The 23,519-nt window shown below is 37.1% G+C and overlaps 1 protein-coding gene and 1 long non-coding RNA gene across 2 annotated transcripts in view; one reads left to right on the top strand and one right to left on the bottom strand.

The window, feature by feature from the left end:
• LOC134651833 (vesicular glutamate transporter 1) overlaps positions 1 to 18,989 on the top strand; it is a 64,384-nt gene extending 45,395 nt beyond the window's left edge. Inside the window, exons 4-13 of the mRNA XM_063506952.1 lie at positions 10,005 to 10,117; positions 10,580 to 10,719; positions 11,255 to 11,509; positions 14,498 to 14,691; positions 15,567 to 15,729; positions 15,909 to 16,016; positions 16,307 to 16,492; positions 16,883 to 17,068; positions 18,032 to 18,208; positions 18,743 to 18,989. Of these exons, the coding sequence (XP_063363022.1) occupies positions 10,005 to 10,117; positions 10,580 to 10,719; positions 11,255 to 11,509; positions 14,498 to 14,691; positions 15,567 to 15,729; positions 15,909 to 16,016; positions 16,307 to 16,492; positions 16,883 to 17,068; positions 18,032 to 18,208; positions 18,743 to 18,952 (1,732 nt within the window). The 3' untranslated portion in view covers positions 18,953 to 18,989. The remainder of the gene's footprint in view (positions 1 to 10,004; positions 10,118 to 10,579; positions 10,720 to 11,254; positions 11,510 to 14,497; positions 14,692 to 15,566; positions 15,730 to 15,908; positions 16,017 to 16,306; positions 16,493 to 16,882; positions 17,069 to 18,031; positions 18,209 to 18,742) is intronic.
• Positions 12,073 to 16,378, bottom strand: LOC134651919 (uncharacterized). The gene is made up of 2 exons (XR_010097144.1): positions 16,334 to 16,378; positions 12,073 to 12,284 (listed from the first exon to the last, which is right to left on the bottom strand). It is a non-coding gene; the product is annotated as an uncharacterized LOC134651919 (long non-coding RNA).
• Positions 18,990 to 23,519: the final 4,530 nt, after the last annotated feature.

The following is a 23,519-nucleotide window of genomic DNA, read 5'->3' as shown; positions in this document are numbered from 1 at the left end:
CCAGGATATTTGCGTAATTGATATTTACAACTAACCTGCATTCGGAGCTCTTTCCTGGATTAACCGGGGATTTGTCGGGATCCCCCTTTCGAGTCTTCAATTTATTTACTGCGTGCAATAACGTTTACACTTCGGGAGATGGGTTTAAGTTGTAGAGCGTCTTGGATTTGTTTGAACGAAAAAGAATGAATCAAATAAGGTAATTTTGAAAGCGGGTAATCCCGCTAAAGGACTAAAAAGATCAGGTAAATCCATTCAGAGACGTTGTAAGAATTGTCGACTGCAAAGGTTTTCAATGGGGTATAATATGATATCCTTAGAATGTTGAGTTGGGCAAACTATAAATCAATTATTTAATTTTACTTCAACGGCAAAAAGGCTTAATTTGAAATAAATATCTTGACAAAACCCAACAAATAAATATTAGCGGCTCTGTGAGCTGTAGACCTCGCAAACCCCCATGGCTCCGCACATACGAAAGCATTTTTGTCCAAGCTGAAACAGACCTTCGCTAATTCGGTCAATTACCTTAAAATAACTAGCGCTACATTAAACACGTGGTACACCTTTCTGTCATGTTCACGTTATAATTTTCACTTTGACAAAAGTGTCCCTATGACTGGCTTATTACGTGTCACCATTAAACCAAGTCGAACATGCCCTTGGCAATAAATAAATAGAGGAAACCGTAATTGATTTGGAAATAAAAATCAAGAAACAAAATCCCGCGCGTGAGGTCTGCCTCCCCCGGCAGATTAGAGCAGAGAGTAAGAACCTACGAAACAAATATCATCGCAAATACGTCCCGCACTGTTTGCCTTCCATTTTTATTATATTTGTCGCTCGCCTCGCTCCCTGGAAACACAATATTTGAAATAGAATCGCCCAAAAGCACGTTCGGTGTAGGCTACAGTCTGTTTTCAGTTTCTGTTTTTAGATAACTATTAAAATCGTTTTTAAGCGCTTTATTAAATAACATCATCCTCGTCAACTTTACTACAATATAGTCGGAGCAAACATAAACTGTGTCATCCATCATTAATGTAAAATTTATTGACACTCCTCACTTTGTTCTGTTCAATTCGGTGAAAAGTTAGACTTGGACGAACTCTGGTATACCTTATTTTCAGAATTTTATGGGTTACATGACCCGAACATACCTCTAATAAACGATATTTTAACAAGCTTTTATTAGGTCGACCTGTATGTAACTATGTAATGGAATGCAAGTTAAATTTGATCCACTTCCCGGTTTCCGATTGAGATGAAACTTTGCATACACATGTAAGTCGGGTGACAATGCAATATTATGGTACCATCGAGCTGATCTGATGATGGAGACAGGAGGTGGCTATAGGAACTCTGTGATGAAACAACGTAACCTAATTGTGTTAGGGGTTTTTAGAATTGTTTCGATGAGTATTAGTTGTCTGTTGTAAGAAAAGTACAGTCAGTGATAAAAGTTTGTACCAAAAATGAAATTTTTGCCAAAAACTTATTCATAGTTACGGTTGTAGCCTCATTTTGCCTCTACAACTAACACATGTCTAACAACACCTCAATCGTACTTATTCCGTCTACCATAGCACAGCGTAAATAAATAAGAAATAATAAACTCCAAGAACATTACCCTCCTCGTTAGTCGGGCAAAAGAGACAGTTTAACAGAAAAATCGATGTGATTGCCTGTTTTTAGAGCAATTCTTCCCCATTGATTCAGCGATATCCTCGCCGGCCATAAAATAAATCTGGCCATAAATAAAGTCGCTAACAAGCGTCTCGGGTTCGCCAAGTGATATTTCTCGGGCTTCGCCATTTTTGTCATAACTCCATTATGCTCGCGAGTGTCGAAACGCGAGACCGTTCCCGTGATTTATTTATGGGGCTCTCTTTATTCATTTATACGGCGTTCTTGCTGTGAACATTTACATGTTTAAATGTACGTTCCTATGTTTAGTTTTGATACGTTTCTACATCACATAAAACAAAAGGACTATTTATAAGTAATATATAAATTACAAATCATCTCAGCCAAGCTGACAGCCGTTGTAAGACGTGCGGAATCTTCGAACATAACTTTAAATAATTGTAAGTATATGTAGGTATTATTAATATAGATTTAAACCGAGTTTAAGAAGCATGTCAGCCCTGCGTTTATTTATTACATGTTTTATTCAAAGTCTTGGCGTTTGGACGTCATCGATGTGCCCTTCCGCCCACTTTATATATCTATTTAAGTGACTGGACTGATTGGCAATTAGGTCAAACTTATCTTTAGTTTTAGGTTCATCCTTTATATTAACTACTTACTCTAAAAAAAACTCGTATCTTACACAGTTAGTAAATGTAGCTAAGTGTGCGAGGTATCTACAATGATCTAAACCCAACCTTATAGTTAAAGGAATAAGACTGAGTATCCATTATTTTAAACATCTTGCCTCTGATTTCATTATGTGAAAAAATGTGATTATGCATGAGTTGCATAGGCACAGAGTTACTGAGTTTCAATGTTGAATACCTACATAAAAGTAATGAAAACGTTGTATGCATTTTTTATTCCACCCTTGGAACCGATTTTTTGTGATCTAGAATGAATAAAAGAAGTACTTAGTTAAAATAGTGGGGTCCATATGTTTCATACGTACTTAACGATATCTAATTACGTGCCAGACACAATCAGCAATAATGTCATGACATTTAAGAAATGACATTATTATTGACAGTGCGAGTGAATTTAAATACCTAACATAATATGAAAATTGGAATGTAACGAATGTTTGAAATAAATAAAAAGCGGCCAAGTGCGAGTCGGACTCGCCCATGAAGGGTTCCGTATTTAGGCGATTTATGACGTATTAAAAAAAACTACTTACTAGATCTCGTTCAAACCAATTTTCGGTGGAAGTTTCCCTGTAACTTCTAAAATAACAGAATGATTATTTTTTTCACACATTTTACCACTTTGGAAGTGTCTCTCGCGCAAACTATTCAGTTTAGAAAAAAATGATATTAGAAACCTCAATATCATTTTTGAAGACCTATCCATAGATACCCCACACGTATGGGTTTGATGAAAAAAAAATTTTGAGTTTCAGTTCTAAGTATAGGGAACCCCAAAAATTTATTGTTTTTTTTTTTTTTATTTGTTGTGAAAATCTTAATGCGGTTCACAGAATACATCTACTTACCAAGTTTCAACAGTATAGTTCTTATAGTTTCGGAGAAAAGTGACTGTGACATACGGACGGACAGACGGACAGACAGACAGACATGACGAATCTATAAGGGTTCCGTTTTTTGCCATTTGACTACGGAACCCTAATAAAACGATATTTATTTACTAACACTTAATAGAATATAATAATATTTGTGTATTTTAAACGAACGAATAACAGCGAACACATGCTATTTACAGGCCCTAACCTACCTACCTAGGCTTTAAAATAACAAATTGATCAAATTATCCATGTTTTTCTTACTGTTAGTGTGTAGACCACAAAGAGCACACAGCCAAGTCTCACAGTCCCCAAACGAAAATGAGTAATTCTTACTTTTAGTGTGTGGACTGCAAATCGCACACAGCCAAGGCTCTTGTTAACTAACTCCATAACTCGCAGAGCAAGTAATGAGCCGGATATAGAGTTGGCTCTTGTTGTGAGACTGGGACTCGGTTTTAATTTAGTTACGGATTTCATGGCATTGACGTTAAGTTTACCGGTGTTATCGATGAGAAAACTGTTTATTTTCTTCTTATTCTGTAGTGATCATGACTTGATGAGATGAAAAGCTGATTTGAATAATAAAAACATCAGCCTTTTTAAAATAAACTACAGTTTTCTATAGCTTTCAAATGTTAGGTGTTATATTTCACATAAGATGTAAATATTATAATTGTTAAAATAATGACGTGAATCAATAATCAGTAATCACTAATATATGTACTTACTCGCCGTTATAGAATTAAAACTAAGTATAGGCTTCTAATGTACAAAGTCATAAAACTACATAAAATCATAACTCAACCCTCACATCAGAAATCAAAAGCCGAAAGTGTACATCCAAAAGTTGAACTGATTATCTATGTCTCCCCCATTGTTCCGCTAATGCACCACCGGGGCCGTCATTACGCGACGCGACGCGTAATTACTGTTTTGTCATACCCGTTAATGGATATAGTTATTAAGGCATTTAACTTTGTCGCTGTAATCACTGGGTTTAATACACTGGCTGATCGATCAGGAAGTCAGTTTGGGGCAAAAGGCTAAGTTGGACTTGTTTTGTTGGTAGAATAGGCTATAGTATAATACTATAAGCTTTTATTTAACTTGCAATATTCGTAAGGATATGTAGTCTTAATTTATATACTACGTGGGTGGCAAACAAGCATACGACCCGCCTGATGGTAAGCAGTCATCGTAGCCTATAGACGCCTGCAACTCTCTTTAATTTTTGCAACCAATTTTCGACCACTCATTGGCTTACACCGTGCTAATAAAATCATGTAGACCGAAGACGGCATTGGAATCCAGGTTGATAAATAAAATAGTCAGTGACTTTATGCTCTTTAGAATCGCATGAGTAGTAGACGACTCTTGAAAAAAAGCACAGTACCTAGTCGCCGATAGCCAGCTTTTATCAAAAAATAAATCCGATTTATTACATTTACACTGTCTATTTAAACCTTGCAGAAATTACGTGCTCAAAGAAACAAAGTCTTCCATTGCCATTATCAGAAGTAGAACTATTTTCATCTCGGCGATAGCTGGACAATACGCGGCGTCCTTGGGCCCACGCTAGTCGCTAACTTTAGTTACCCGCTAACTTCGTTAATAGACCCACTCTCGGTATGCTCTCAGTTCCGAGCCTCTTGAGAACATTCTTGGTAACTGACATTGTTTATATACTTAATAATCAATTAGTGGAAATATCGAATAATGATAACGATTTTGTGATATTTAAAAGTAAGGATTCTTGATGTAATATGATAATCATTAGTCCTAATAAGCCAGTTAAAAATAAAACCTAACGGTAATACACTAAACTCAACAAGGTTGTTAAATATTATGAATAAATATAAGTGTTTTTCACTAGTAACTAATACAGCTTCCTTAATACTTGTACAAAACCGGCAAAGTAAGTAGAATGTCGTTCAAAACGATAATATTTACCAACTAACTGAGACGTAATGATTCGAAAAAAAATACACGGACGTACATATTTAACGCAGTTAACCAGTTAAAACTTAAACCGGGATCGGAACCGGTTTTTTGCAAAAATTTCGAAATAACCATATTTTTCCAATTATTTTATATTCGAAATGTAGATTTCAGTTGTGTGTTTAGGTAACGACTTCGTATTATTAGATTGGCCAATTAGAAATGAAATAATTAGAAAAGAACGAAAAAATACCGTTTTCGTTCCCATACAAAAAATACCGGTATCCGATCCCTAACTTTAACTATAAGTAATATTTAATATTTATTGTCAGTCGTCAACCATAAACACCCAGAATGCAGATTTCTTAACCCAGAACACTCGAGAACCAACAAAATAAAGCGTCGTGCAGGTTCCGCCGAGATCCTGTCCGAGACGTGAAGAGCGGGGAGATCACAATATGCACTCGAACGCTGAATACTACCGCCAGGGAGGAACGCGACTTCTTCGCTAATTAATTAAACAAAGGAAGAGTGCCCATTGTGTTAACTTGTAGTTTACGTAATGTATCATCTGAGGAATGTATATGTCGCTTAGGGCTACTTGCACCATTTACTAACCCGGGGTTGTCCCAACAAAATATCACGAAATATTTAGAGTAGTAAACTCTTTATTGTACAAAATGACATATTAAAAATAACAAAAAATATTTAAGAAGTACAAAGGCGAACTTATCCCTTACTTATTTCCACAATAAAATGTAGCCCTGTTTCACCTACGTTACTAAGGGACCCTGAAGGTTACCAATAATGTATTTTATTACTTACATCTTCCTTATATTTTTTAATTCGGCATAATCTGTATATTCCAATTCGTAATACCATTAATTATAAATTATACCATGAAATAATAAATATTTGAATTAGTTTATTCTGAATCCGGCCCTTGCAACGGGGGTAGCTATTACACCCCATAAAACCACCCTCTCTAATTGATTTACAATTGTCGGTTAAATTTGTTTCCCGACTCCCCGATCGGCGATGCACCAGTTATTTAGATGAGGCGCGATGGCCGAATAAAAAATAAATTGTATACTGCTTTTAGCGTGTGAACAGGTTAGCGGGAACATCAGTCACGAAAAAATAATTGAATTTTGACATATGAAGAGTAGGTACACATATTTTAATGTGATACCTAGCTATTATATGCTTTATAGCCTATATATGCTTTTATTTCTAATTATGACTGAGTATCTTAGAAGAAATTATTTTACCTATCTATTAACTAAGCCAATTGTAAAATACTAAACAGTAAAATACTGACAAGTGTGTGGGGAAATTTTGGAATGTCATGACTGAACGGACTGAACGTTGGAATGTCATGAAAAGTCCTGTCATTATTCATGATAGTGTCGGGCACGTATATTTGAGCGCGCTGAGAGAATGTAACTATATAGCTGCGAACAAATAGACCAAAACATTTACTTGGTCTGTAACCCAATTATAAAATACCTAAAGTACAACCAAATAATTCATATCAACTATTATGCTGTTATATATCCGACAACTTTGCTAACTGTACCTTGAAGAAAATTAATCTCTCACACATACTTTTCTAAGTATCAGTTGATTAACAGTTATTTGTACAACAAGAGATCAAAGTTTGATATTTCTTCGAGTGCTTATTTTGAGTCCCGTGCAAGCGAAAGATTCTATAATAGATTCACGAGCGTAGCGAGTGAATCTAATTTAGAATCTTGAGCGTAGTAAGGGACTCAAAAGCGCACAAGATGTAAATAACTTTGATCTCGTGTAGTTCACAAAACTTTCACCTCAGCAGTGAGAACATATTAGAGAACCCGAAAAATGTATTCCTTCTTCATCACTTACCTCTATTCACTCATGTTTTCTTAAGATATGCCAACAATTAAATTTTCACCTCAGCATCTCGAACAAACCCTTTGCTACTTAAAAACAGTGAGCAAAATCGAATTTTGCTCACTGAGTGAGCAAAATCGCATTTTGTTCATTTTGTCTCACTCGGTGAGCAAAATGCGATTTTAAGTACCAAAGTACCCTTGTTCGAGCTGCTGAGGTGAAAATAACATACTACTCGCTACAGTCTAGCTTTTTTCTCACAACCGGGGACTATAGATGATTTTAAAAGTGCAAATGAAATATCGTTTCTAAATGTAATGTAATTATTGTATAAACATAGATACCGCTGCCGCGCAATAAAAGGAAATTGATCGATTTTTACAGTTATAAGATTTACAAATAAACTGACAATCATGCCAACATGTAATGTAACATTCATCGTGTGAATTCATTTTTCCGGTGACAAAAGTAATAAGCGCGGCTATCTGTCCGCGTCCCCTTTGGGCGGTAATGAATCGACGCATAAAGGGCATAACCAAGTGGAAACGAAGGATACGGGGTGTCAGCCCTAGCGACGGTATGGGACAATAGGGTTTGATTCTTAACTGCGAACCTATACATACATTAGAATAGTTGTGATAGCTGTTATATTTAAAAATACGTAGCTTAGTTCTAAGTTATAAATATTTTTGATAAATGATAATTACGTAACTGGGAGAGTCGTGACACATTCATACTCTCGAAAAAAAATTGTGAGACGTTTGTACGTATCTAATACGTATCTAGTCAAGCTTGGCGACACATTATTCTGTAGCTTATTATGTAGAGGCAATTTTGAATCTTGAACTCGTCACATAAAGAGCATATTCAGCCGAGTGGAAACGTCAGAGTGACAACCCTAGTAACTGTTAATGGGACAATGAGTTTTAATTGTAGTATTACTTACCTAAGTAACTACTAATCACTAGGGTTACCTACTCAGGTCATATATGTTTATGATTCTTGAATAAATAAACAGTTACGTAGTGCAATTTTCACTTTATTTCTTTTTTCTTAATGTTTAAATTGTAGCATTAAATTCATAGCATAATTTTAATGTTGACATTGTTTTTGTGTGATGATAGTAGCTATGTATTTATATAAATAATACTTTAATTAATAAGGATTTCTTCATATGAATGCCTTACACTTTGATATAATTTAGTGCATTAAATAAAATACGATCAAAGAGCAGTTATCGACAAATAAGCAGCGTCTATCGCAGGTGCAAAAAATAAAATGAAAAGTGCAGAATTAAAATCTAGCGTCGACGAGGTGTGTGGTGTGTGGGTGACTTAACAATGTAGTAATTGAGTGTTGTCTGCGCTCAGGTGCTGCCGTGTCGAACAGTATCATAATAGGATATTAATCGAATGGATTTTTAATAAACTCAAAAGCTTTACTCAGTTACCAATTAAAACTATACGGCTACCATCAGTTTGGCACTGACATAAACGCCGTCGAGAACGTAATTTACTTTCTATACATCTCGTTCGTACTCGCATTTTAGTGCAAACGAGATGTATAGAAAGTAAATTACGTTCTCGATAGCGTAAATGACAGTTTTGACACTGTCAGTGACTCATGGTACGGGCTGTGTCGTTGGGTGCATTTAGTTAGTGAAGGGCGTCAAACTTGAGTAGGCAAATCGGATCGAGATACGACTGTAAAGGTATTATCTCTGTAAATGGGTTATGCAGTTTCCTTGAGATGAATCAAATAACACTGTAAGTAGTAGGTACCTATATCGTTCGTCCGCGATTAGAAATATGGAGGCCAATCCAAACTTACATTCGGACATCAAAATGATGTAATTTACTTATCGTTCGCTCGTACTTGTTATATATTATTTTGATGTCAAAATGTAAGTTTGAATTGGCGTCATGATAGCTCTTCCATTGAATTCAGAGATAGTTATATGGAGGTCTTCTCGTGGGAGTTAGCGGTTTGTGACTAAAATAAATGTATCATAAACCATACCATAATAACTTCTTATTAACCTGTCGAATCCCACGATATGACGTCACCATAAGCGTTCTGGCTCATATATGAGCCGTGGGAGCAGACAGTCGTGAGTAAGTGGTAGAAACTCGTTGATATTTTGGTATGATCTTGGGTCGTCCCATTCGTTTTTCGTCAAGTTCTTAAATTAGTCCTATTCTGCTTTCGTCACTCATTCTACATTGAAAGCCACCGACGATTGTGACGAATGTAGAATGAGTGACGAAAGCAGAATAAGACTAATTTAAGAACTTGACGAAACACGAATGGGACGACCCAAGATGATACCGATATTTTTAGAAAAATATTACAATTACAACGCGTATGTGCGCTCCGTTTGGGACGCACACGGAGGCCATTAAGCGATGAGATTGAATTAGCACTGTCGTCGCACGTCGCACGTCGCAATTCATTGTTTGCAATCTAATCGCCGCGACACGACAGCTCACGGGAGACTAATTTCGTTATACTGGAATATCCATGACGCTGGGCGGGGGTAGTGAGCACTTATTTTTGCTTTTATGTTGCATTTAACGATGTTTTGTAAACAGTGAGGTTTTAGCTTTTACGCTGACACCATACTTGTTCATCTGTATTAGAGGGTTTTAAGGTTTGAATATTGGAAATGCCATGATAACTATAAGCATACATGTTTCCTAATGGTGCCCGCCTTCATTTTAGAAATCAGTTAATAAAATGACCCGGTCCATAAAAATGAATAAAATAACACAGGTCCAGTACATTCGATGCTATTGTGTGTTACACTTTAGCATCTTTATGGCTCGGGTGACATGGGTTACATTTTAACCGACTTCCAATAAGGATGACGTACTATTTTGTAAATCTGTACCTAGTTGGATTATAATTTTTAAAACTTTGGTATTCTAATATTTATTTATATCAAGTACTAATGAGGCAATTTTCTTTGTTCCAGGAACAGCCAGTATGAAAACTTTCATGTGGACCAGAAGGGCTACGATCAGATGTACGACGGGGAGGACCTGGAAACACCACCTTCACCTGATAGGCCCCCGCCGCGACATATAGGCAAGTCGTTTTAAGTATTGAATATTTCTCTAAAGAAAAAAAACAGCCTCCTTTATATAGGAACTCCTGACTACTGTAATGGCAGTTTTTTTTAGCTAAAGCAAGACTTCTGTATAATACCTACTGTATTATTCTTGTTGTACTCGCAACGGGTGGTAAAGGAAACTTTAGACCGTAGATATGTCTAATACCGTTGCAATCAGGTTTAGCTAGGTATGTTTATTCTTAAATGTCATGGGCTTACTTTTAGACCAATCTAAGGATTTCAATTGGTTGAAGTCCAGACAGTTGTGTTCTGTGGCCCTGATCGGAGTGATCGTGTTATACTGATTATATGTTTCAAGACAACAATACGTAATTGGTAAGCTGCTATTGCCTAATATACTGCTTAGCTTGAGCAGGAGATTGTTCCAGGTAAGTTCGTTAGTTTGCCCTTACTAAAAACGTTACATTTTGTTAAAGATAAGTACCTGAAAGCGGAGCTGCCATGCCTGAGCGCGCGCTACACGGTGGCGCTGCTCGCCTGCTTCGGCTTCAGCATCATGTTTGGCATGCGCTGCAACATGAGCATGGCCAAGCTCAAGATGACGGAGAAACATAACGTGAGTCGATGTTACACATAGAGTAGATAACATGGTATTCTAAGGAAAAAAGGTCAATCGTGACTGCGATAAGTATGAACTCAAGCTCAGGGACTTTAGCGATGATACCGAATACGTGAAGGTTACAAGAATGTAAAGTTTTAGGTTGCAGCTTCAGGTGTGTTGAAGAAGGACCAGACCAGGCAGGTTAAAAAAATGTTTAAAAATTTATACAAGTACAGTAATAAAAATCCGAAATATAAAAATCACTTGCTGGTTTCAAATTCAAAATTGCAGTGTCATAGCGTTAGCTAGAGCGAATAACTCAGACTGTGATGGCCTGCCGTCCCCCCACCCCCCACAGTTCCCTCTGAAGCTTTGCGTTTCGGTAAAACAAGTTGTGTAATTGTGTATATTGTGAAAATTGATGTGTGTGATCTTCCAATGAATGCTCCTTGAATAACAAAGTATTTGCTTCTTCCTACTTATTTTGTAAAATGTCATACTAATTCAACATTATGCATGACACATCATACCACCAAAACATTGTTAACAGACATCAAGCGGCGTCAAAGAAGACACGCCATTCAACTGGACGGTAGAAGTAGAAGCGTCCATCGATTCCTCCTACTTCTTCGGCTACTTCATCACGCAGCTGCCGGGCGGGTTCCTGGCGTCCATGTACCCGGCCAACAGGATCTTCGGGGCGGCCATTGTGGCGTCCGCCATCTTTAACATGGCTATCCCTGGCGCCATGGCTGTGGGGCCGACTGCAGTCGTGTTATTGAAGGTTGCGCAGGGATTTGTTGAGGTGTGGTTTTTTTACTTTTAATACATACAGTGTTTTAAGTTTGACATCTGGTGACATCACAACGCGTTTTAAGTTTATTAATGATCGAGAGAAACAGTTAAAGATAAATGCGAATAAAGATTTTTTTTTCTGTTTCTGTAAGAAAGCGTGCCGCCGCGACGCGTCGCAGAGTGCTTGACAGTAGCAACAGTATCCTGAGTCTGATAGCGGGTAGGCTCGATAGTAGCTATATGCAGCACTGGTCGAACCTGCACCGTTCCTTAGCTCCCTATGAAATGTAGTAGGTAGATAGGGTAATAAGTTAATTTTAAGTACTAACATAGTCTAACAAGTTCCTGCATGCATGTACATGTTCGACTAACATATTATGGATTTTTGTGGTCCGAAATAAATGATTTTTATTTTTATTTATTTATTATTTATTTATCGGCAATTATGACGTTCTCTACAAAAATCAATATATTTTTGGCGTTTTATTTCATTTGCAATATGGCAAGATGCTAAGCTTTTCAATTTTATTTGAGTCACCGAAAAATAGGACAGACGACTCAGTATAAAACACATTGTATTACAGCACATATTACTGATACCATTTAATAATAGGACAAAGAGGGTGAAGATGAACATGTAACAAGTAAAACGTCATACGTTTAAAATTTTGAACATTTGGCATTGGTCGGATCGTGCCACAGCATGATGAGGCTTATTACGAACGCTCCGAATTTCGAGGGCCCGTCGATCATTCCGCTCGTCACGTTTGGATTTTACTCCCCTTCTGTAGACAAACAACATTTTGCATATTACAGCTTTTCTACATGGTGTAATGTAGTCTTTAGGAATGCATTAACAGCGCATTAGTGCCGCTCGGCGGAAGCGGTCGGTGCGATGCGATCCCTTATTAATAAGTGTAAACAGCATCGGATAATGATATTAGCATAATAGTGGTAATGCATTTATTAATCATAAATAAGAGCTAAAGAGAGAGACGTCTATTATAAATATAACAATGTATTAAAAGTGTAATAAACGGTAAATGACCAATAAACATTATTATAAACGGTACGAAAATCAAACCAAAGCAATTACTCTAAGCTATGCTACGCTTTGTGCTACTTTACGTTGCGGAAACGCTGCGTAAAAGCAAAAGCGAAAATGCTTCGTAGTAATAGCGTAGCGACAACGTGTCGTGAATAGCGTTCAATGGGTTAATATTATTATTTTGATACTATATCGTAAGTCAGACTTTGAAAGAAATATGTTATTAAAATAAACTTGCTTTCCTGATTTTCTATATAAAGGAAAATGTCCTTCGAATTGAAATCCCTTAGGTAAACAATTCTATGTCTGTTTTAATTTTGCTATTTTCTAGATGGTGATCATCACAATTTTTTTTTTCACAATTGTACATAACTACTCGTACATACGAAGGCGCCTTACTATATACGTCAATACGGTATTCCCATTTGCATCACGTTAGAGTGGTTTTACAATTTAGCCTCCACCGTATCCATTCTTAATCGCTCTCAAGTACAGTCGGCATCGATTCCGATGTTCAAAAGCCTCTTTAGGATTACGCGGGCCCCGTTGCCATGGCGACGTATTTGCGCGCCCGTGTATCGCGACTTAGCTGACTCCTCAATACCCATGATATCCCCTTAAATCTAATCATTGATAACTGTAGATATACTGACAAAAGAATCCCATTTTATGGGACGCTTTGTGAAGATTTTCTATTGACTGGTGTATCTTACAGAAATATTTAGATATAGTTATTGAAGTTATATATGTAGGTTAGGTACTTTACCTACCTATGCTAGTATAGAGTAGTCAAAAGAGTTAAATACTTACGTTACGAGTATAAGGGCTTTGACGTTCGAATGCATGTTTAAAATTAGGGTTGACGTGGGTTTGACTAAATTTAATTGGATTGCCGATTAGAAATATATTAAAAAAATAATTATAACAAAACTTCCGTGAGACACAGACACATCAAATATATTAAATGCGCCACTCACGTATTTACGTCGAAAATCGCTCGTCATGTACGGTTACCATCAGTTTGTCACTGACATAAACGCCGTCGAGAACGTAATTTACTTTCTATACATCCCGTTTGCACTAATATGCGAGTGCGAGCGAGATGTATAGAAAGTAAATTACGTTCTCGACGGCGTTTATGTCAGTGACAAACTGATGGTAACCGTAATGATGATGCTTCTCAAAACGGAGTGAAACACGTCGAGCGATATTTGATTTAAAATACGTGAATGATCCGTTTTAATATATCATATATTTTTTTTCCCAAAAGTTATCTAGCATTTTTTTATATGTCGTCGGGAACATTTTGAATCCGCTCTTGGAGATAACATATTTAACCCCTTAATGCACATGCAGCCATATATGTCGGATATGATAATTCAACTCTATTGACAGCTATTAAAGTTCGAATTTAAACAATAGTATTTTATACAATCGTGATATAATGGAGAGCTTTTCAGTCGAGTACCGTGTTTAGGCAACGAAGCTTGCTGAGTTGCCTAAGGTATGAGATTGAAAAGCTTGATTATATCACTATGGTATACAATACTTTTTTTACGAGTCAACAAAAAAAAAAAACAACTTAAAACTAGTAGAAGAATCATATATGTAGGTAAAAAAACAAAAGTATACAGCTAAGATACATTCTTACTCTTACGCGACCCGACCCCACGCCCCGCGCCCCCGGCCTGTTGGTCAAGATACCTTCTCGTAACTCATGAGGCCCTGGTACTTGCTCCGCGCTTTCGATTGGTCAATTTCATTATAGTTGACTGAACTGTATCGAAATGAATATTATAGTTGAGTTGGGGTCACATAGTGAAAAAAGTATGCGATTTCACTTTGGTATACGAAGTCTTAATTCAAGCATTGCAGTCGACGAGTAGAAAAATATTTTTTATTACATGCAGTAAGGTGTTAAGACGTCAACCGAATTTATTGTCTGTTCAGGGTGTGACGTATCCTTCATGCCACGGCATCTGGCGCATGTGGGCGCCTCCGCTGGAGCGCTCGCGGCTGGCCACTTTAGCCTTCTGCGGGACTTATGCTGGCATCGTCATCGGCATGCCTCTCTCTGGGATGCTGTCAGATTACATAGGCTGGCAGGCGCCGTTCTACTTTTATGGGGTCTTCGGGCTTATATGGTGAGTTTGTGGTGTGGTCGAGCCACCATAGCCTTCTGCGGGACTTATGCTATCAGGGATGCTGTCAGATTTCATCGGGTGGCAGGCACTGTTCTACTTCTACGGGGTTTTTGGGCTTATATGGTGAGTTCATGAGGTGGGGTGAGGGTATTTTAGCCGAGCTGGTCACACTGGCCTTCTGCGGGACTTACGGCCGATATTGTCATCAGCATGCCGTTCTACTTCTATGGGATCATCGGTCATATTCAAAGACGGTTTAGAATCGTCTTTGTGAAGGATGCATCCAGAGATTAACACATTCAGTGCCAGCGCGAGCTACGCGCTACGAGCGTAGCCGATAACACGGGAAAAACCGTAAGTAGTGAAAAGCGCTTACGAACAGTGAACTGCCCTAGCGAGTCGCTGGCAGTTAATGAAAATGAAAAATGATTCATATTCATATTCATATTCGTATATTCATAATAATTCATATTACATGTCGTTTTTCATAATTACATTAAAAATAAAAAATAAAATAAGAATTAACAATTAAGTTAATATTAGTTATTTATTTAGGTATCAAAAATGCAGCTTAAGTATGTATTACATGGTAAAAAAACATATTACATTTGTAAGTATTCTATTGTTAGACAGCCTAGGAATAGTGTCCTGAGCCCTAAACTAAGTAAACTTTACTTTACTTTATAGGGATCAGGAAATAAACCACTATTAATGTGTTAATAGTTGTGACAAGCCTTATAGAGGAACACCTTGGCTTTCTGGGAGACTGCGGGCACTGGCAACTTGCTCTTGGGGATAGTTAGGATAGACAGATAGGAAAGTATCAGTCATTTCGCCAGTCATTGTTATCGCTGACTCTGTTTATTATTGCTCAGGTACTGTATGTGGCTGTGGCTGGTGTTCGAGCGGCCGAGCAAGCACCCGCACATCGCCGGCAAGGAGATGGCGTACATCGAGCAGTCCCTCGGCACCGCCTCGCAGGCCCCCATGCCCAGTTTTTGGGGCACGCCGTGGAAGGCCTTTTTTACTTCACCCCCAGTTAGTCGACATCATGCACGCTACTCTTATTTTGTTTCACAATACTGATTGTCAACAACAGCCGTACAATAATCTTCAACTCTTGTGAAACTTTACGATCTTAAGGCACTTGATCTTTTTTAATATTTTTTTTATCTAGATGATGTTTTGAGTGTTTGTAATCATTTTTTTTGTTTCAGGTATACGCCATAATTGTAGCAAATTTCTGCAGAACATGGAATTTCTGTTTGCTAGTCATTTTCCAGTCTGCATATTTTAATTCAAGATTTCAAATGCAAATCACAGAGGTGAGTAACCGACCGAAATACAGTCAAGTATAAAAATAGGGTGCCCACAACCACATCTTACTAAAAAATATGTCGCATACCTAGCTCATGTCAGTGAATTAAAAACTATGGGACATTGAGTCAGTTGTATGCACTCGTATTTTTAAACTTAACTGTAGGTACAGGAAACTTTCAGGTACAGCCGTTTCACAGTTTTCACACAAAAATTGCCAAATATAAATGAGGTACCTATTGTTACTTTTTAAATTTGGCCAAACTTACTTTCATACTTTGATATCTTGTTGTTATAGTCTGGCTTTGTGGGCGCTATCCCCCACCTGATTATGACGTCGCTGGTGCCGATCGGCGGCATGTTGGCCGACTACCTGCGCAAGAGTGGCACGATGACCACCACCAACGTGCGCAAGCTGTTCAACTGCGGAGGGTTCGGGCTGGAGGCGTTTTTCTTTGTTCTAGTTGCCTATGCCGATAATAAGGTAAATTTGAGTATATAGCCATCATTTATTTAATCCTTAATATAGCAGGAGGATTTCATAAATTACGCAAAATTGAACCCCTATAAATGGCCTTACCTTATGAAAGGTTAAAGGTATTTTGTATCAATTAATAATTCGCTGTATGAAATGATTCATATTACATAAAGTCTATGTGCTTGTCTTTCAGTGGGTTGTAGTTCAAACACCGCTATTGTTTTTTCTGCTATCGCTTTTCGTATTCTGTAAAGGCAGACCCTAAATTTTCGTGATACCTCTCCCACACGCACTTCGCCTATACAAGAGTTTCATTCAAAATGATAGCTCACGCTGTACATTGAATATTTCACATCATGATGATGTCTTCAATTAATCCTAATTTCTCTTTGTTAGTACGTGGCGACTATAGAACTGACGTTGGGCGTGGCATGCAGCGGTTTTGCCATCTCCGGCTACAATGTGAACCATCTGGACATCGCGCCGCGATACGCCTCCATCCTCATGGGCCTGTCCAACGGCATCGGCACCATCGCCGGCTTTGTGGTGCCTATTGTCATCAACTACATTACGCAGGAGAAGGTGGGTGAACATTGTATTGAGAGTCAAGATCTCTGACCTCCTTGTTGAGACATTCTTAAAACCTAATGGCATGAAAGGAAAGTCAATATTCCAAAAAGTTGTCGTGGTCGTGTTAACTGAGTAAGCTGAAGGAATACCTATTGTCGGGAAAATACCATGCTCAGTGTTCTTTTGATGAAAGATAATAAAAATAGTATAAGGACTATTTGCAGGTATTTTGATTATTATATTTTATGCTCATGTTGTTGATTGCAAATAATAATGCCGTTCTGTTTCTTAAAATGTTATCCCCCTGCATTCTATTCGATCGATCCGTAAAACGCACATAATGTAAAAACGACTACATCTATTCACAGATGAAATTATTTTGCATTTCCTGCCTCAGTTTAAAGTCCTTACGTTATATTGAAATGAAAGCGGCCCCCACCGTATCGCTCCTCGGCGATAGCAGGCGCAACAAAAAGGACATTCGGCCGTGGCTAATTTTAAAAAGGAAATCGAGCTCCGAGAGAGTTGTGTTCGGAATATGAAATGAATCGCTTTGTGGGTGCGCGGCGATGCGTTACTCCGGAGTATGAAACAGTATTTATGAGTTAGCACTTTATTATGGTGCTTTCCTGTTGCGGTAGTGCGCTTCGATACCTTTGTTCTATGCATAAGGTTTCGATAAATATATATATTATAATCATCTCTGTACTGATTCAGTTTTTGTTATGTAATCTTTTGAAACAATTTACCTACCAGATTTAATTATTGTTAAAGGTCAAATTACTGTGAAAATCTACCGTTTCCCATGGCATTTCCAAACTTTGTCACGTCAAATTCGGTGTAGATTATATCTTAACGGATATATTTTTAGTTTGGTTTAGACAAAAAAAACACTGATTAAGCTTTTTACTACCTATTTCACTGTGTTTCAAAATATTGGCAACCAGATATCTGACATGGGTATATATCCTGCAGGATAAGCTCGAGAAAGCAATAACAGAGTGGCGCGAGGTGTTCTTAATGGGCGCGACGGTGCACTTCATCGGTATCACCATCTACGGCATTTTCGCGTCGGGCGAGCTGCAGCCGTGGGCTGAGCCACCGCCTTCTTACGAGTCGCCTGTCAAGTCTAAGGACCATGAGACCACCTTCGTAAGTACTAACAACCGAGTCTGTTGTCGCATCTTCGCGTCGGGCGAGCTACAGTCCTGGGCTGAGCCACCGCGTCGCTGGTTAAGTCTTAAGAACCATGAGACCACCTTCGTAAGTAGGTACTAACAGCTGAGTCTGTTGTCGCATCTTCGCATCGGGCGAGCAGAGGGGCTACCGCGAAAATCGAAATTCCCAAATTGTGGGGATCTTTCTCTTTTACTCCAATGAAGGCGTAATTAGAGTGACAGAGAAAAATGCCCTGCAGACTGCAGAGTCGAGCGCTGAGCCATCGTCTTCTTACGTGTCGCCGGTCAAGTCTAAGGACCATTAGACCACCTTCGTAAGTATTAATCGTGTATTTATTGTCGCATCTTACAATCGAGCGCGCTATTGACATGGATGAAGCTGTGGAACTTATTGTGTCACTTGTGGATTAAAGGAGCTTGAGTTTACCTTCATAAATAAGTAACTGTTACCCCAGTTTGCACAGAAATTACGGTAACGGTAAGCTTTTATACCTTTTTTTAAATCTAGATGGGCAACCCATCGGCGCCTCTAAAGGGCAGCTCGCCACCAGGGTACGGTGCGGTGGCGCCGCCGTGCCCGCCCGCGCCCGGCGCCGCGCCCGCGCCGCAGGCCCACGTGCCCAACAACCCCTTCGTGTCCGGAGCCTTCTATCAGGCGGAGCCCGTGCAACCCCCGGCCCAACAGTACCCTGAGCTCACGGATGACGGCACTTACTAGATTGTAGCTCAATGCGGTACTAGACTTGAGGTTTGGTTTTCAGCTAAATTTTCAGAAAAATTATAAATTGAAATAGATGTTATATAATGAAGAAAAAGTGACCAAGCCCTCGAATGGCACTTTTTATTTAGGATTATATGATATCTAATAAATATATTCGTAACCTAAAATAAAAAAAAATGATGGGAACCCAATTTTCAGAAAAAAAAATTGTTAGTGGATCTAATATAGTAAGGTCGCCTCAAAAAATCTGGACTTCTGTCATAACGATATTGGCTTTATCTATTCAGCACTAAGTATATACAAAGCGTGTTTACTCTATACCACAAACATTATAGCGAATACGACCGCAGAATAGCAGTGAATGCGTTGATAATTGAATTTACAAATTTGTCCTATTATACGCTATCGAGAATTTATCAAAATATTAAAAAAAAAGTTTTTCAACACAATAATGATACGCGATGAACTTTCCTGCAATCTCAAGACTAACTTATGATTAATCCAAAAAATCTTACTTCTTGTCTAGTATTATACTGAGGTCTATGATTTTCTATCTATCACTGATTTCATAGATTTTGTGCTCACTATAGTATTTCCAACTAGTTGACCACTCGATGCGAGCGCCGCCCCTTGCTCGGGTGGTGAACTAGTTCTAAACGAGTAGATAGGTGAAATTACATGTGCTGTTACTCTCGCCATGGTTAGCTTGTACTACGTCATATCGTTATAGAAATTAACAGTACCTGTTCAGATCTTCATTATTTTTTTATACACTCAGTCACTGTGCTATATCGTATTGATATACCCGTTCAGGTTGAATTCTACATTATGTTGCTCGGTTTAAACCGTGCTGATTTTTCTTATGTTATAGCTTATAAAAGTCTTTATTGTTATATTTATTGACATATCATCAAGTAATAAATATACCTTAGGGTCGTTTTATTTTTACTTCATATTCTTTTAAGGTGTGTGACTATTTGAACAGCCTCGTCCAGGGAATTATGTGCGATTACTCTTTTTTGGTATAACCAACCAAGCACATAATTATACCAAGTTGACAATTGTCATCTGACACTGACAATCCAATGGTGTCTAGCGACCATTGATTTGTAGTAGCTCATAAATAAACAACAAACTGTCATTGTCTGGTTACAATTGTCAAAATAGTAAAATATGCCGTGGTCTCGGTCATTCTCGTCGCGACAATCCCGAGCCTGTGCAACTGAGAACTGAGAACACACGTTACTGAATGTTAAATGCATTAGTCCCATAGATATGTATACATTGCTCTCTTGTTGCTAATTGTTGTAAAATGTTTATATCTTTACAAATAAATATGTAATTAAATTGTTCAAATTTAGATTTACCTGTACCTATTTAAAATATAAAACATTATTATAGATGTAGAAATATATTATGTACTTACTAGGGAATGTTAACTACATAGGGAAGTAATGCAATCATTGTTTAATAATTACACGTTTATTGTTTGCGAGCTTTGTGTTGAGATTATTTTATTAAATTTCTCACTAAGTTTAAAAAAAACGTTACAAAAAATACAACGCATTAATACATTTTACATTTTGAGCTTTGCGCTTGCTTTTAATATAAGTCATTTAGAAGGATTATTAGTTGAAATATTAGTTATAATGTCGAATGTACGTATATTAATATCAGTAGTATCTGTGCTGTTAAGGACTTTGTTATCACAATGCTTCGAATTTGTATATATGTAGCAAGTTTCCATAAATATATATTAGGTATGGATCTGCAATCTTAAACACATTTCCCCGTCTTCCTAGAGTAACTCGATTCTATATATAATAAGATTAAAGAAAATATTTAATCTGGGTAAATAATGTAAATTTGTGTTTTAAAATAATAAGTAAGTATACCAATGGGGTTAATTATGTGAAAGATGAGTGTAATTTATTTTTTGTTATTATTGTAGGTAGTTAAGTTTTGTCAACTGAAACATTCCATTGAGTTATCACTAGCATCAGAGATTCGTTCGTGAATCTGAGTTATATTTGTTAATAGACATGTGATGTGTGATTCAGTTTCAGTAATTCAACCACATAGTCAATAATGTGATAATAGATCGTTAAGATGAAAAAATGAAAGAAAGTAGGTATTGATGTTAATAATAAAAGAACTCTACGAAAATAACATTCTCGATCTCGGGCAACATTAGCATTATTTCTAAGTAATATTGGCACTTTAGATAGGTGTAGATTGTTTAGAATCACAAATCACGGATCTCATCGCAGACACCATGCACGTAAGTAGGTAGTTAGTATTATACTCATATTATTCACCTGTAAATACCAACCAGTTCATTATAAACATGCACTTTTGTAAATATATATGCACGTTTTAGAATAAGTCTAAAATACACAAAGTATATGATTATCCTTTCTCACCTATTGTATAATTACCTACACAGTTAGTGTACCTATACTGCATGACACAATATTGCTTTAAAATATTCATCTTTCACCATATGGTTTCTGGGTTTAAAGCACGGCACCAATAATTTTCAGTCTCACCTTCACTAGTAGACTCACACGTTGCACTTTACCTACTCAGGTCTATATATGTCTATAATCAAGTCGTAGTAAACTGTTTGTTCACATCAAGCACAGCAAGGAGCTGACTGTAGCGATGCAATGTAGCTGATCAACAAACTATTTTCCACTATTGGTGTTTGAACTACTAACAAAACTTAGTGACTTACTTGACAATATAGCTCCACGGCAACCTATCTTCACAGGGTATGCGTCAACGACAATATGAAAAAGCAGGTTTGTGACAATAATTCATGACTGATATAAGAGACTAGCGTAAGAACACTTGTTATGCGGTGCACGTTAAGATTTAGAAAATGTGTGCAAAATATACGAAAGATGCCGTTATTTTAACCCAGGCGACTATAACTTTAGTAGTTAGATATATTTAAACAAACAAAATGGCCAGTGTCATCATGCAGGCCACATATATTTTCGAGGCTATACGGTCTTCTAGTCTAATATTATTCAATGGGAGATCGATATTAACGCTATGACAATGAGAGGTTGGAGATAGAATACATAACATAGTAAAGTCTTAATGTTTGAGATGTGCGCATTTGATAAAAACAACATAAGTACTTTCTATTTATAGGTATAGATTATATCCAGGTTAGGTCATACTTAATATAATTCTGTTATTAGTTGGTTTGTTGGACATGGGTGAGAATTATCATAGGTGTAGGCATGTTAGATACCCAAGCAAACAATGCTTCACCTAATTGCTCGGCGTTAATTCGAGTAGTTCAGTGAAACTTCGTCTAAACATATCGGTGAGTTTTTCTACTTTCCAAAAAGATATAAAATTGTAGTAACTAACATCATTTATTATTTTCATGTCATTAGATTCATGACTTAAATTATAATATAGAGCAAGTGGTTGTTTTAAAAAATCTCTACACCGTCAATTTCTGTGTTGTAAAATATTTTGACTAACTTTTAAAATATTACTTGAATGTGTAGTATTTTGTATCATGACTTAGAAAGTTAATAATTTTAGCAATAATACACTTGTTTAAAGTGACGTTGACGATCATTCTTAAACTAACAGGTATCTCAGTTCTTTTCAAAGACTGTGGAACTTTGATCAAACGTTTGGATTTTAAAGAATTTGTGTATTTGATATGAGCTAGAAAAATATATAAATGTGGAAATATCAACTATGATATTTCAAATGACCAAAAGCTTTTAATCTTGTGACATAATATATTTCTAGTTCTTATGTTGCGATGACGTTTATTACAGGGACATGTGCAATAATGTGATTATAAGAAGTTTTTTTCCGACTTTGACACAACTGGACGTAATTTAGAGAAAAATATCCAACCCACAAAAAAACTGTCTATTAAAGTTGAAATTTCTGTCAAGGAGAAAAGTGATTCATTTGAATGACACATTTTTGAGGATGGGTCCTTTTCGCTTAACTACGTCCAACGAAAGTCGCAATTTATTTTTGTATTTGAAATAAAAATAGCATTTGATCCCCTATTTCACCAACTTGACAAATTGTCACCGTCACAGTGATAATTTGACGTAGGTACGTTTTTGGATCGATAAGCAGAGTAAGGTTGCTTGGGACCTTGGGAGCAAGAAATACTAATTAACCAATCTAAAACTGACAATCCCTGTACATTAATTGTTGGGTCAGCTAGTGAATATGTTAATATAAAAACTTACCGAGAATTGTCAGTGTCATATAACAATTGTCAATTTGGTAAAATATCTACGGAGCTAAAAAACTTAATAAAGCTTATCTCAAAAATAATTGGTAATTGAGTAACTATATCACATTTAATAATTCTGGTCGAGTTTTAATTTGAGGTCTTAAATGTGTAATAATTTAACATTCTAATGGTTAACATGGTCATTTTTGTTAAGAATGGCTAAACACAATCATTAATATGATTGTCTTTAGCCATTAACGTATAAAAAAATCAATGATAATTTTCACGATGTCCAATGTCTATGGCGGAAAGGGTACCGATCACCCGGTCACT

This window comes from Cydia amplana, chromosome 1 (genome assembly GCF_948474715.1).
Source record: "Cydia amplana chromosome 1, ilCydAmpl1.1, whole genome shotgun sequence".
NCBI classification, from domain to species: Eukaryota; Metazoa; Arthropoda; class Insecta; order Lepidoptera; family Tortricidae; genus Cydia; species Cydia amplana.
Note: the sequence above shows the minus strand (reverse complement) of the source record. Positions and strands in the feature narration are given on the sequence as shown.